The sequence below is a fragment of the Brachycentrus maculatus genome, unplaced genomic scaffold (genome assembly GCF_059751285.1).
Source record: "Brachycentrus maculatus isolate JH-2025_06_01 unplaced genomic scaffold, ASM5975128v1 h1tg000716l, whole genome shotgun sequence".
NCBI lineage: Eukaryota > Metazoa > Arthropoda > Insecta > Trichoptera > Brachycentridae > Brachycentrus > Brachycentrus maculatus.
Window position 1 is genome coordinate 47,501 of NW_028281447.1, and position 17,002 is coordinate 64,502.

General features: G+C 30.9%; 1 protein-coding gene across 1 annotated transcript; it reads left to right on the forward strand.

Moving 5' to 3' along the window:
* The first annotated feature begins 7,295 nt into the window (after positions 1-7,295).
* On the forward strand, positions 7,296-17,002 carry LOC148300434 (zinc metalloproteinase nas-15-like). The gene is made up of 7 exons (XM_088274805.1): positions 7,296-7,415; positions 8,750-8,980; positions 10,913-11,122; positions 12,135-12,244; positions 13,085-13,274; positions 13,753-13,886; positions 16,786-17,002. The coding sequence occupies exons 2-7, from the start codon at positions 8,758-8,760 to the stop codon at positions 16,873-16,875; spliced, it is 957 nt and encodes a 318-aa protein (XP_088130931.1). The 5' UTR covers positions 7,296-7,415; positions 8,750-8,757; the 3' UTR covers positions 16,876-17,002.

A 17,002-nucleotide genomic window follows, 5' to 3' on the forward strand; every position in this document is an offset into this window, starting at 1 on the left:
TGGCGTAGTCTACCCAAGGTAGACGCTCGACTGCTAAACTGGCGTCGCAAGTTCAATTCCCTCCAATTGTAAAATGAATTGAATAAAGTTTTATTTCCAATTGGTCTGGGTGTTTGTGATGTATTTTTCACATTTACCTTCCCTATCCTTACTATCCTACCTGCAGACAATCCTCTTAAAAAAGTAAAGTATTCCTTCAGAAAATATATATGTACAGTAAAACCTCAATATAACGGATCTCTTTCTAACGAACTTTGGATATAATGGTATAAAAATTCGGTCAATTATAAAAAAAAACGTTCTGTTAATATTATGGTAGGGTTACGATGCGAGCATTCGTATAGTCAGTACAGCGAGCCGAGCTCGTTCCAAGTACTCCATCCTATGTTCGAATGCTCGTTGTGAATGTTACGTTACGACGAAATGCTCCAGTCAGACCCCACCTATATGCATAACTTTACAATCTGTATCTGTATTTGAAGATTTTTAGCAACTGTATTGTCACATTGTAAGGAACCATACCCAAGAATTTAACTGACAAACCTGGTTAGTAAGATAAATTCTCAACTAACAAACAAACAAACAAGTTCTCTAACTAGCTAGTTAGTTAGTCATGTTACGTTACCTTACGACGAAATGCTCCAGTCAGTCTCCACCATCAAACATGCTCAAATTCAAGTGTCACAGCATGTAGACAATTTTTAGAAACCATGATAATCACGTCATATATCTAGCACTATTTTAGATATAATTTCGTCTTGCTCGTAGACTGCACCTACCTAGTGGTATGGTATGATCAAAGAAAACAGTTGTTTTATACCACTTGAGAAGTACTCCAGTGGTATAAATAAAGTGTTTTCTTTAATCATTGTAACATGTCTTACCACAAAGTTAATGCCGAAACAATAAATAAAATAGTATGGGATGTTTTGTGTACTATATCCCTTCAGCAAACTTCAAAAGAGCAAACAAAACATGATTCCTTTTCACAGCAGAATTACCGAAAGCAAGCGCGTCGATACCAAACAGCAACGTCACTTCACGACGGGTATCCGAAGCCAATAAATACAATTTGTTTATATTTTTTATTGTTTATTTATATCTAAATACAGTATTTATATTTTCAAAAAAAAGTTTTTGTTGCATTTTGAACATTTTTTTTTATACTGGACTTTCAGCTTTACCGGACACTTAACCCCCAATTAGTCCGTTATATCGAGGTTTTACGTACTCGTATCATAAAAACACAAATATTTTTTTTTATTAACCCTTTGGTCACCAAAATCCGATATATCGGCTTTCGGTACAGTAAAAAATACCGTATCAGTCGGATCTGACGTCATGATTTATAAAAATAAAAGATGCATATTGTACAGTCTTCTTCTTCTTCTTCTTTATGTAGATCCTAGGGATCTGTTTGTGCCTCCGCATGTCGCTCTTGGGATGTCAACTCCCAGCTGTCTTTCCATCTTTTCGGAGGTCTGCCTGGGGGTCTACGTCCTTCAGGGTTGCCTTGGAGGGCGATACGTGGAAGTCTGTCTTCTGACATTATGTTTATATGTTCCTTCCAGTATCGCCTTTGTTGTCGTCCCCACCTCACGATATCCTCCGTCTTACACATGCTCCGGATGTCGGTATTTCTTACTCGGTCTCGCAATGTGTTTCCGGTTATGGATCGGAGAGTCTTAATTTCGGAGGTTCTATCATTTTGTACAGTATGTTAGGAATTTATTCAGGATGGTGCAAAAAAAAATATTCTTATTTTATTTTATTTTTTATTTCTCAATTAAGTATTCTTCAAACCCTTATCGGAACTACAATGGTGCATAGGGCACTGCACCATATAAACGCAGCGTTATCTCGATCGTTAACATATGAAGGAAAGGTGATCAGCCGTCCGCTTCAGGTACTAGTCCGGGGTAATATTGAAAAAATATTAACGTCGAAAATTACTTGACTACCCCCCCCCCCCTGAACCTCCTTACCTCCAGAACGATAGCCGAGCATGCTGACCATTACGCTACGGAGGCGGACAAACAAAAACTAATAATCCTTTTTTTTTAATGAAACGCTTTTATAATACCACTTAATGAGTTTTATTTATTATTTTTTGACATCTCATCAAAGATGAAGAAGAATATGAAATTCTGGGCATTTACGGGGCTGACGACCGTCATAGGCTGGTTTAAGTGATCACTTTACACACGTGTAACATTCACCAATTCTACCCATTATTGACAACCACACTAGTCTTAATACAATTACATCTCACCAATAGATGTCTCTAGTGATGTTCTAGTGATTCAAGAACAAGTTTTCTAAATTGGTTCATATATATAGAACTTCCAAGAATTTGAGTAGTGTGGTTGTCAATAATGGATGGAATTGGTGAATGTTACGCGTATGTAAAGTGATCACTTAAACCAGCCTATGACGCTCGTCAGCCCCGTAAATGCCAAGACTTCCATATTCTTCTTCATCTTTGAAGAGATGTCAAAAAATAAAATGAAAATAACTCCTGTAATTGGAGATAATCCAGATTTTGTGAACAAGTATTTGAACACACTCAAAATGTTGAGTTTTATTTTTACCAACTTGTAACCCAAGGGTTTTATTGATGACATCACATTTTAATTATTTAAATTTTTATCAGACGAATTTCACTTTTGTTTTTTTTTTATTAAATATCGCTCACTCTTTTCAAGAACGTCATAAATAAAAAAAAACTTGATTTTTCAGGAGAACGTTTTTAAGTATAAAAATATAACACAATGTATTGAAAATAAATATCAAGCCACTTATTGAACTTTTTACTGCGCAACAGATCTTTTTAGGTAAAACCTGAATGTTTTTTCTCCATTTGGAAAATATTTAGTTTATTTAAAAAAATTATTTAACAATACCTTTTCTTCAAAATGCAAAAATAACACTTTCTGCCCTGTAGCGGGTAAATATTAAGTTAAAAATGTGCCTTTTTTGCTGGGATATAGTACTTTTATTTTTTATTTTCTAATATTTTCTGGGCATTCGGAAAACATGCAAAACTGAAATATGACGATTTTTGATATATGACGTTGTTGAAAGCAGTGAGCGAATTGTGTAAGAGCTAGATCTATTGTATTGAATTATAGTGAAATCTTGGGTTTTTTTGACATCTCAACATAGATAAAGAAGAAGATGGAAGTCTGGGCATTTGCGGGGCTTACGACTTATTATATATATTATATATATATATTTATATATATGTATATATATAAACATATATATATATATATATATATATATATATATATATATATATATATATATATATATATATATATGTATATATATATATATATATATATATATAGATATATATATATATATATATATATATATATATATATATATATATATATATATATATATATATATATATATATATTTATATAAATATATATATATATATATATATATATATATATATATATATATATTTATATAAATATATATATATATATATATATATATATATATATATATATATATATATATATATATAAATATATATATATATAAATATATATATATATATATATATATATATATATATATATATATATATATATATATATATATATATATATATATATATATATATATATATATATATAGATATATATATATATATATATATATATATATATATATATATATATATATATATATATATATATATATATATATATATATATATATATATATATATATATATATATATATATATATATATATATATATATATATATATAAATATATATATTTATATATATATATATATATATATGTATATATATATATATATATATATATATATATATAAATATATATATATATATATATATATATATATATATATATATATATATATATATATATATATATATATATATATATATATATATATATATATATATATATATATATATATATATATATATACATATATATGTATATATATATATATATATATATATATATATATATATATATATATATATATATATATATATATATATATATATATATATATATATATATATATATATATATATATATATTTATATATATATATATATATATATATATATATATATATTTATATATATATATATATATATATATAAATTATGAGGCGAATGTAAGTGGAAAAAAGAGCAGAGGAAGACCGAGAAAAACATGGCACGATTAGGTATGCCAAATACTTGAAAGTGTTTAGGTTAGGAGTCGTAACAATCGGCGGGTATGTATGAGGAGATGCATGAACGTGGAAGAGGCGAAGAATGTTTGCAAAGACAGAGTGGTTTGGCGTTCTATTGTCTCTGCTTACCCCTGCGGGAAAGCGGCGTGATGGATAGTTAGTTAGTTAGTTTTTTTGTTTTATTTTTATTTTTAAAATTATGTTACATAACTCTATGGTTGACCTTGCACTTGTTTTATTAGAAAATAATTCTGGGAATTATGTAAATTAAACCACCTCAGGGAAACCTAGAACTGGCTTGTTTACTACAAGTTAAGTGTACAAACGCCTTTCTCGGTAATATAAACAAATATTAGCATTATGCTTAGTTGAAAATTTTATTAAAAATATTACACTACTATTTCCTGGTATTCTGATAACATTGATAACCCGAAGACAGGCGCCGTGGCGTAGTTGGGTAGACGTCCGACTGCGAAACTGGCGTCGCGGGTTCGATTCCCACCAACTGCAAAATGAATTTAAGAAATATTTCTTTTCAATTGGTCTGGGTGTTTGTGATGCATGCCTTCCCTATACATGAAAAGCGTCTTAAATAGACGCTTTGCGGGTTATTCATTTTTAATAAATTATTTTAAAAAACATTGTTTCTTTATGCAAAAATTTATATTTTTTCTTCTTTTTCTTCTATCCCTTATCAGCACCCAATGGCGCATAGGGCACTGCATCTTATTAACGCAGTGTTATCTTGTTCGTTAACACACATCAAGGTGATCAGCCCTCCACCTCAGATACCAGTCCAGGGTAATATTGAATAAATATTAGAGTGAAAAAAAATCACTTTTATTTATTTGACCCCCCCCCTGGGAATCGAACCCGGGACTTCCGGACGGTAGCCGAGTAAAAAAGTATCTAAAAGTAGCAATGATGAGTACTGCAAGGAGTTTCTTCCCACTCACATGAATGTATTAAAAAAAATCGCAAATATATATAGGGTAGACTGGGTACGGTTGAAACAATTTTGCTTATATTGTCCATAGTATTGCTCTTTTCAAGTCAAGCGATGATGAAGATGCATGAAATACAAGAGCGTGTTTCTGTCTACTAATGGTAAGTATTATTTCAGTACCCGGTGTGTTATTTTTAGAGGCAGATCAAATTTAAAAAATATATCCGATTTGTTTCAACCGTCCCCATACCAGGGGCAGTTGAAACAGTGATTGGGGTCAGTTGAAACACACGCAAATAAATCAATATTTAATATTGTAAGACGTTTTATTCATTATTTATTTTTGTTTTATAAATAATTATGGCACCGCATGACAATATTAATCAGTCTACAGATATGTAATGCACAAAAACAACTAAAAACAATGGCATTAAAAAAAAACAAATCGAACGAAAATAATCTGTGAATAAACTAAAAGGAAACACTTCTTTCATTTTGATTAGTCATAAATCAAGCGAAAATCTAGCTTTGGGATCATTCCGAGTCGCAATTGTGGCAAACATAGCTAAGACCACCTTTTGTGCAGTCTTCTTGAGCCCACAGTTTACAAGTGGTGCACTGTATCCACTTTTCACCGGATCTGCTCTCTGAGTACAGTGACAGACAAACAAGACAATAGCACTCGTCGTCTTTTGATAATGATTCCTGTTGCGTATTATGATTATTTTTTCCTTTAACGATCCTTCTACTTTTTCCTCCATCCAATATTTTCTTGACTTACTTAGTTTTCATCCGTTTCAACCTTATTTCATACTCCTTTCTTATCTCTTCTTTCTCTGTTTTTTTTAGTAGCAAGTATTTTGCAAGCTCCTGATCCTGCTCTTTATTAAAAACTTCGTTGTGGGGATCATATCCCATTTTCTTCTTCACCAAATGCATCTCGCTTTCGTATATATCTAATGAGTGAACAGTGGTTTAATCCATGCTTTTTCGACGCTTTTCGCAGTGAATCTCCTGCTTTAACCTCCTCATAAGCGTATGTACACCTCGACAAGTCGACCTCCCCTCTCAAAGTCTTTCTTGCGCGTACTCTCGGCATCTAGAAAACAAGAAAACTGAAAAAAATTGTTGTTTCAACCGTACCCACAAAAAATGTTTCAACCGTCCCCAACCCCTCCTTTAGGTGGTAAACAGAAAATAGTAATGTTAACAATAATGGCACATTAAAACTAATCACTATATCGTGTTCTACAAGCTTCATTTCAAACACGAAATCATACTCAATAATATCGTTTCAATAGAAACCGTAATAAAAGGAAAATTCTCAGAACAAAAATACTTACTTTTGGTTATCAAAATACAATAGGACCTCCTACAAGCAACTGCACCGTGCGGCGAGCGATGCAACACTGATATTCGTGTTTGAACTTGTTGTCCGCTTTGTTCGTCCCTTGGACCCTTCACCCTACCGCATACGGTTTGCAAGATATTTGCTCTGTTTCAACCGTCCTTTGTTTCAACCGTACCCAGTCTACCCTATATATATATATATATATATATATATATATATATATATATATATATATATATATATATATATATATATATATATATATATTTATTTATTTATTTTTTATTTTTTTGACATCTCATCAAAGATGAAGAAGAATATGGAAGTCTGGGCATTCACGAAGTTCTGTATATACTTCCAAGAATTTGAGTAGTGTGGTTGTCAATAATGGGTAGAATTGGTGAATGTTACACGTGTGTAAAGTGATCACTTAAATCAGCTTATGACTGCCATCAGCACCGTAAACGCCCAAACTTCCATATTCTTCTTCATCTTTGATGAGATTTAAAAAAATAAATGAAAACAACTCCTGTAATTGGAGATAATCCAGATTTTGTGAACAAGTATTTGGAGACACTCAAAATGTTGTTAAAAAATTCTCGTAAAGTAAAGAGAGATAAGGTACATAAAAAATATTTGTCAAGTATAAACACACCCGGTATTAAGTTATTTGTTCGTAGATACGTAAACTTGTTTGCGTTCATCCTATGTGACAGTAAATAGAGTTAATATTGGGTATGACAGCATTGAGATGCAATAAACTCAAAAAAATCTTTCTATTTCCATACTACAAAAGTTCCTGAGATCAGATAATTTAACTATAAAAACGATGAAAATCGCTGTTTTCAACTTATAGTGGTCTCAACCTCAAAAAGGTATAACGTTGTATTGAAAAATATAAATATTCGAATATTTTAATAGTTTAATTTATTATAAGATTAAAACCAATATTTTTAGCTTTTCCACTTTTTTTTTATTTGACCAGCGACCGGGTTTCGTCGTTACCGACATCATCAGACTGGTGATGATTTCGGTAATCATGACGGTGAATTATGTCGGTAACGACGAAACCCGGTCGCTGGTCAAATAAAAAAATTTAAAAAAAAGTGGAAAAGCTAAAAATATTGGTTTTAATCTAATAATAAATTAAAAATGCAATTCCATTACGAAGTGTCAGTGGATAATATAAATCTTTTAATAGTTTTTTTTCTATATTAAAGCAAAAACCTTAAGAAAATCCTTTAAACCGTATTTTTTTTAATTCACCTTTTTAACGACTTATCACAGTAGTGAATGTGATGAAATTTTTGTTTATTTGTATATATATTGCGCTCAAAGCACCCAGGAGTCTATATTTATTGTAACCAAAATATAATCAAATCCAGCTAATATTGATTGTGCTCAAAGCACCCAGGAGTCTATATTAATTGTAACCAAAATCAAATTCAATTCAGCTCATACTTATTGTGCTCAAAGCACCCAGGAGTCCATATTCATTGTAACCAAAATCAAATTTAATCAAGCTTATATCGATTTTGATCAAAGCACACAGGATTCATATTAACAATTACCAAAATTAAATTTAATTAAACTCTTTTAATAGTTTATTCAATTTTTTAACTTTGAGTTGTTGTAATATAACACTCTCCCTATCATCCATCATTCACGTTATGTAATACCACTTAAAAAAACATTACTTGTGACTACCTGTTTCGGAACAATCATTCCATCATCAGGTCAAAAGTAGATTCATATAAAAATGTTATTATCTGACGTTTATGCAAAAATAAAATATGTTTTTGTATAAATGTCAGACCGTTGAAATTTCATTTTAATCTACATTAAAAAGATTTATATTATCCACTGACACTTCGTGATGGAATTGCATTTTTAATTTATTATTAGATTAAAACCAATATTTTTAGCTTTTCCACTTTTTTTATTTGACCAGCGACCGGGTTTCGTCGTTACCGACATCATCAGACTGGTAGACCAGGTATTGGTTTTAATCTAATAATAAATTAATCTACATTTGATGTGATGCTGGAACGATTATTCCGAAACTGGCAGTCACGAAGTAGTGTTTTTTTAAAAGTGGTATTACCCAAAGTGAACGATGAATGATAAGGAGAGTGATAAACTCATATTGATGGTGATCAAAGCACCCAGGAGACCAAATTGATTGTAACCTAAATCTTGTTTTTTCCAGACTCCACAATGATTGCTGTAAAAACACTATTGTGCCTGTTGTTCGGAGTGGCTTTCGTACTCTCAGCTGTGCTGAACCCAGATCAAGTCGCTCCTAGAAAGTCTATTCGAGGATCAGACTCAGTTGGCACTGCTCCAAGGATCCCCTTTTCTGCCCCATTAGTAGAACCTGCTAAAGATGCCGAAGCTTTCAGGGATTTCTTGAAGAAGTCTGTCAATGGAGAATATTTAGGTACTATTTTTGTAATATTATTTTGAGAAATAAAAAGACTTTGTTTTTTGATCCACTCACATTTTTATTAACAACCAACTAGTTTCGGCAACAACCTGTTGCCTTCTTCAGGGTTTATTTTATGACTTAACATACATATATGATATATAAAAGAAACAGTGTACAAGATATTGTTTTTTTTAAATATTTCATGTATGTATGTTTAGTCATAAAATAAACCCTGATCGGTTGTAAATAAAAATGTGAGTGGATCAAAAAACAAAGTCTTTTTATTTCTCAAAATAATATATTACTATGATCCACAATGCTTTCAATATTCAAAATTCAATATTCAAATTTTTGTTGTTTATATCTCAACGACGATGAAGAAAAATTTGGCAATCTAGGTATTTACGGGATTACAACCTATCATACGTTGGCTAGGTGATCACTTTACAAAACATTCATAACATCAACATAACGTACATTCATTAAAGTGTTACACACGTGTAACATTCACCATTCTACTTATAATTTGACAACCACACTTCAGAAATTTTCGACATACATACATTAATGATCAATTTAATTACGTTTCATGATTGAGTTCACAAAAGCCATCTATGATTGGATTTGGAAACCGTTATATTAAGATATCAAAAAAAGTGAAAAAACTCCTAAGAGGTTTTTGCGAATAAGTATACATTTTTATACTTATAATAAGTATACATTTGGACACACTCAAAACGTGTTTTTTTATTGGTAAGATAATATCTTTCAAAAATTTATTCAATATACTTAAAACAGATTTAAAAAAAATATATGATATGGTTTATTTCACGACATTTCTTCTTTACAATCTTAAAAATAGTTACGCTGTTCTCTCAAATAAAGAGACTAAGCTCTTGTGCTTCGAGAGGGACTTACACTTAAAGCAAAGAATGTTCTTGAATTACAATCGCAGTGACATTTCATATTTTGTCTCAATCTTTTTAGATATTTTTTTAAAAATCATATTAGAACACTGAAACTACGATTTAGATACATTCAAGGACAATTCAATATCCAATTAATATTTGATAATGCAAAACAAGTTTCAAGGCATTCGAAAACCTAAAACATGGCCTCATAGACGAAGAACCTAATCGGGGAATACCAAATACCTGTTTTGGTTTGAAATCTCTGGAGTCCACAAGCCTTGATGGAAGATAGATTCCACTAGGACAAGGGTCAGTATTTCATCAAGTGACAAGCGCCAAATTGTCATGAAAACAGGGTAACAAAGGAACCAAAGGGTCGCATATATCGCTCACTCCTTTCAACAACGTCATAAGTATATAAAAAAAAATTGATTTTTCAGGAGATCGTTTTGAAAGTTTAAAAATATTAAAAAAATATATTAAAAACAAATATCAAGCCACTTATTGAACTTTTTACTGTGCAACAGATCTTTTTAGGTAAAACCTGAAGGTTTTTTTTCCATTTGAAAAATATTTAGTATATTAAAAAAATATATTTAAACAACACCTTTTCAAAATGCAAAAACAAAACTTTCTGCCCTGTAGCGGGTAAATTTGATGTTAAAAAATACCGCTTTTGCGGGGATATAGTACATTTTCTAGGCATTACGAAAAAAAGCACAACTATAAATTGACGATTTTCGATATATAATATGACGTTGTTGAAAGTAGTGAGCGATATATCATATACATATATTTTATATACAGGTAGATGTTTAACTTGTACTGTATCACTAATATCTCACAATTCATCAGTTACAATTAATATTGCAGAAACTAGCTCAATATCTTCGACTCGCTGCTCTGTTACATGTGAAGACATTTTAAAAATAGTCTGCACTGTTTTCACTGATAGAGGGCGAAGAGCCACTCCTGTCGACCTAAGACACAGTTCCCAGAGGAGAATGTAAATAATTGGTTTTTATTCTTGCAGATCCTATAAGCCCGGAAGTAGCAGACAGCCAGAGTGCATGGGAGAGAAGCGGCAAGTTTGAGGGCGATGTGGTTCTGACTGACGGCCAAGTGGAGTTTTTGGTGAACGACTTATCTGGAAACAGTATTATCAATTCCAGGAATGCTATAACTAACCCCAACAAACTTTGGACCAACAATATCGTCTACTACACCATCAGTTCTGCTTTCAGTAAGTTCCGCAGACAATAATTAGATTTTCAATGATAATATCGACGGCCCCTACGTAAAGTACTCTAACTACAAATTTGTTACTTTACAGGAGAGGTTTTTTTTTATGTATTAATTTTAAATCAAACACAGATTTTTTGAGTCTACTAAGTTGTATTGCATTAACAAAAACACATAAAAAAATATATTGTGACAATTGTCTCGCCTTGTTAGGGCATTATCAAACGAATGTGAAGATCAAATGGACTACGGTCCTTATGTAGCTATACAATTCTAAGTACCCTAAGGGTACATACCTACATCCCCAATTAGCTACTGTTGTCTCCCATAAATTATTGCTGCACGTGTTAAAACTGTCACTTAGAATTGTATAGCTACATAAGGACCGTAGTCCATTTGATCTTCACATTCGTTTGATAATGCCCTAACAAGGCGAAACAATTGTCACAAAATATTTTTTTTTGTGTTTTTGTTAATATAATACAACTTAGTAGACTCTAAAAATCTGTGTTTGATTTAAAATTAATACATAAATTTAAACGGAGTTCTACAAATTAAACGCCAAATCAATAAATATTTATTTTTTTATTAAATAACGGCTTAATCTGACATTTTTAACCAGTATTATACATTTAAAAACATGGTAAAATAATGTATTCAATCGTTTCAAAACTTTATGCTTTGTCAAAATTAAGTAGTTAGCTTTTTTGGGATATAAAAATATATCTTTTATATATTTTTATGTTTGTTTACATTTGTAGATAACGGTCAGATGATAACATACACAAAATATCTCAAAATTGACAAAAATGTAGTTAGAGCATATGAAATAAATATTTTTTTAAATATATTATTTTACTTGAAGTTTAGTTTTTTCACTTTTAACGGAATTTCTGATTTTCAGAGTGATTTTAATGGTCCATATTGAATATCTCTGCAGTTTCTATTTCCATGCTGTTTTTTTTCATTAAAATTGAATGTTATTTTATATGATTTTTACACATTTTTTACAGCTCCTGATGAGGCGTACTTAATTGAAAATGCATTATACAATATTGCATATTACTCTTGCGTGAGATTTGAGAAGAAATCTGCCTACAACCCGAATTACGTTAATGTCATTGTAAGTCATTTTAATTCAATAAAAATACTTATCTTGCTGCAGTGTTTGCCACATTTTCAAAATTCCCCTTTGAGCTGAATAAAAACACTAATTTATCAAAAGTCTCCATATTTTGGGTGTTTGTAATACTCGTTCACAAATCTGGCTTTCTCTACTTTATTTTTTTATTATTTTATTTTTCATTTTGTCATCTCAAAAAAGACGTAGAAGAATATTGTAGTCTAGATATTTACAGGCCTCTAGATCTTTCATAGTGATAATAGTTTACATAATTTATCATAAGTGATACATACCTCATTCCTTACAACAATGTCATATATCAAAAAACTGATTTTTCAGTTGATCTTTTTTAAAGTTTAAAAATATAATAAAATGTATTAAAAATAAATATCAAGCCACTTATTGAACTTTTTACTGTGCAACAGATCTTTTTAGGTAAAACCTGAATATTTTTAAGCCATTTGAAAAATATTTTGCATATTAAATAAATAATTAAACATATGATACCTTTTCTTCAAAATGCAAAAACAACACATCCTGCCCTGTAGCGGGTAAATATAAAGTTAAAAATATGCCGCTTTTGCTAGGATATAGTGCATTCCGAAAATATGCACAACTGAAAATTGACAATTTTCAATATATGACGTTGTTGAAAGGAGTGAGCGACATGTAGTAATGTTTTTCCTCTGTGTTCCAATATTTTTCATCGTTTTGATGGTAAAATTATTCAACTTTTTTTAAAAAACCTTTATTCAAATAACAACTTAGGTAAACAACTAATTTAAAACATTAGTCATTGTACCTTCATCAATTTTTTTCTTCATGTATTTTTTTTTTCAGAAATCCAACGCTGGATGTTGGTCATACATAGGCATGATTGGAGGAGCCCAAGATCTTAACCTTGGAAATGGCTGCGTGTATCACTACATCGCCACCCATGAGTTCTTGCACGCTATCGGCTTCTATCACATGCAAAGTACCCACAACAGAGACGATTTTGTCAGAGTCGCTTGGGAAAACATCGAAGCTGGTAAGAATATGAAGCCACGTGTCTTTTCTAACGACAAAATTGTCTCCCGTACCAAGTGATGCAACTTTTGGATAGTCAGGTGGTTTACGGATAGTCAGATGGAGTCCTTATCTCCCATGTGCCAGTTCTTGATTTTCTAAATAAAGGTCAAGTCATGAATAATTTAGAAAATTTAGAAATACATAAAAATTTCAATTCAGACATTAATTGATAATATACTGTTTCAAAATACGTCACCATTATTATCAATGTTTCCTTTTACAAAAAAATTGTTCCTTGACCCCCCTTCCTATATTTTTTATCCTATAAATACACCTAAATATATTTTTGTTTGTAAGTTTTAATTTGTACCAGAAGATGAAAACATCTGTCGTTTTCGAAACTAGTCTTAAATATAAATAAAACTCATTAACGTGGTATATTCAAGTGCTTAATTTTAATAAAATACAAAATATATGTTTTGTATCATTGTCCACAGGTATGGAACATAACTTCAATAAGTATACATCCAGCCAGGTGACCAATTTCGATGAGTCGTACGACTACGTAAGTGTGATGCAGTATTCAGCCCATTCCTTCAGTAAGAATGGTCAGCCAACAATCATACCGCTGGTAAGATAAACATTACTGTCATTTTTTATTGTTTTTTTCTTTGGTTAACCAAAGATGCCGCCATTAATGGCGGCAGCCATTTTGTACATAATATTTTTTTTTTTGACATCTCATCAAAGATGAAGAAGAATATGGAAGTCTGGGCATTTACGGGGCTTACGACCGTCATAGGCTGGTTTAAGTGATCACTTTACACAGGTGTAACATTCACCAATTCTACCCATTATTGACAACCACACTACTCAAATTCTTGGAAGTTCTATATATATGAACCAATTTAGAAACTTTGTTCTTGAATCACTAGAACTTCACTAGAGACATATATTGGTGAGATGTAAAGAAGCTTTTTTATTAAGCAGAAACTCTTATATTAGTATGTGAGATCCGAATCCTGGATTATAATCACACACACGAGAAACGCCAGAAAATACCATTTTAATTTTTATTATTAAGCTTATAATTTGACCAGATAATTTATTTACAACATTTTGAGTGTGTCCAAATACTTGTTCACAAAATCTGGATTATCTCCAATTACAGGAGTTATTTTCATATTATTTTATTTGTACATAATGCTATGTATTATCGAAGTCTTTAGTAATTTTCTTTATGAAACCGAGCATTCTCATACTTTAGTTGGTAATTTTAGTTATTTGTGATAGAAATTTGAGTTTGGTGTCGAAGGTTATACCTGAGTCTTCTTTTTCTAATACCGATTGGAGGTATACTTCGTTAATGGAGTAATTAAAAAATATTTTATTTATTGTTTCGGCATTAACTTTGTGGTAAGACATGTTACGATGATTGAAGAAAACACTTGTTTTTTACCACTTGATTTTTATTATAGACTACATGTTTCAGAAGTTAAACTTCCATCATTCGGGTCTGTATAATAACTAAAATATTAAAATATTATTTCCTTATTTATAGAACAATTTTATATTTTATATTTTATAATATTATACAGACCTGAATGATGGAAGTTTAACTTCTGAAACATGTAGTCTATAATAAAACTCAAGTGGTAAAAAACAAGAGTTTTCTTCAATCATCGTAATTAAAAAATATAATATTTAATTAATATTTGTTTCTTGTTTTTATAGAATATCATGATATGTCATTTTTGTGAGTTTAGATAAAGTTTTTAGCCTCTGTAAAGTGAAAGAATCATCTTTGGGTTTTTAAAATATTTATTCGTATGCTAATATTAACTCTCATCGCTACCCGATGGTGCATAGGACACTGCATCATATAAACGCAGTGTTATCTTGATCGTTAACACATGAAGGTGAACGCATAAAGGTAATCAGCCCTCCGCTTCAAGTACCAACCAGTCCAGGGTAATATTGAATAAATATAGAGTGAAAAATCACTATTATTTATTTGACCCCCCCCTCTTGGAAATCGAACCCGGGACCTCCAGAGAAGTAGCCAAGGGTGTTAACCATTACACTGCAGAGGTGGACAGTATTTCATTTATTAATTTGCAATTCTAATATTATTTATTAATAAACATATATATTATTAGTATTTCATAGTTCTTATATGATTCTGGTTTAATTATGTTGAAAAGAAAATAAACGTACGTTAAAAGTATTTAGTATTAGGACTATATTTTCTTGGTGCTATAGCAACGGCACTAGAGTAATACGGCAAAACCAGGCATGCCGCTTCTATGGCGGCATTCGAGTGCTAAGGGTTAAAAATAATTGATTAAATACAAAATACATACATATAAAATTCCTTGGCTCTACCCGACCCAGTTTCTCCAGGGTATGCTTGGCTACAATAGTTTAGAGACTAGAAGGAATGTGTATTTAATTACTCATTTTTATCGATTGTTGCGCGGTATGATCGATAATCCTGAAATTATCCGGAGCATTGGTCTGTATGTTCCCGATGTATGTACCTAAGACAGCGTCGGCATAGATTGTTTCACATTCCTATACACAGGACCAACCTGCCGATGGTTATGCCTGTAGGAAGAGCTACCGCTATGTTGAACAATATCACATTGGATATTGATCTGTTCCATGTGTCCGAAGGAGTTTTCCGAAGCGGGATTCTTCTACACCTTTTAGTCTTCTTGCTTACTTTTACTTTTAATATATACGCCTTGAATATTGTTTGTTATGTATATATTATTTTTTTATTCAATAAATTGAAAAAAAATTGAAATTGAAAATAAAACCCATTCGGGGATCCAAAATAAATGATCTGAAAAAATACTTTATGGAAAGATGTAGTGTTTAGTCATATTTTCTTATTTTGTTTTTACCTTTTGTTTTTTTTTTATATTTTCTCATTTTTTATATTTTCTCTATTTTTATATTTTCTCATTTGTTTATTTTAAATATGCTTCTTACCTTATATTTTTCTCATGTATTTATTTTATCCGCCTCCGTAGTGTAATGGTCAGTACGCTCGGCTACCGTTCTAGAGGTCCCGGGTTCGATTCCCAGGGGGGGTCAAATAAATATAAGTGATTTTTTCACTGCAATATTTATTCAATATTACCCTGGACTGGTACCTGAAGCGGAGGGCTGATCTCCCTTCCTTCACATGTAAGCGATCAAGATAACTCTGTGTTTATATGACGCAGTGCCCTATGCACCATTGGGGTGCGGATAAGGGTTTTATTTTTTTATATATTATTTATTTTTAAATTTTGCTTCTTATGCCTATTATACCTGTTTATTGTTTTTATATTTTGCCATGTATCAGTTTTGGTTATTTAAAAAAATCTTATTTGTAATTTCATTAGTTGTATTCCAGTCTTGTTAACGTTAATCCCATGTCCCAAAATGAGAAATAGAGATAACTCATCGGGAATATTATATATACGACTTATGTCTGTAATATGTTTTGAAAAATAAATGAATAAATATCTTTTTTACAGATTCCAAATCAACCACTGAGTAATAACATTGGTTTGACGTGGGGTGACGTCAGGAAAATCAACAAGCTGTACAAATGTCCTGGATATTAACTACTCTGAGATCGCACTTTAAACCAGTGCTTGCTTTAAAAAAATGTTCAAAAAAATAATAAAAGCTACGACAACGAGCTAATGTTGAATATTATTTTGTGAATAAAATAAATTGAGTATTTCAATA

Coding starts and splice junctions, on each gene's coding strand:
- LOC148300434 (XM_088274805.1), top strand. CDS start 8,758: ATGATTGCTGTAAAAACACTATTGTGCCTGTTGTTCGGAGTGGCTTTC. Junction 8,981..10,912: donor TGTCAATGGAGAATATTTAG/GTACTATTTTTG, acceptor TTATTCTTGCAG/ATCCTATAAGCCCGGAAGTA. Junction 13,887..16,785: donor AGCCAACAATCATACCGCTG/GTAAGATAAACA, acceptor TCTTTTTTACAG/ATTCCAAATCAACCACTGAG.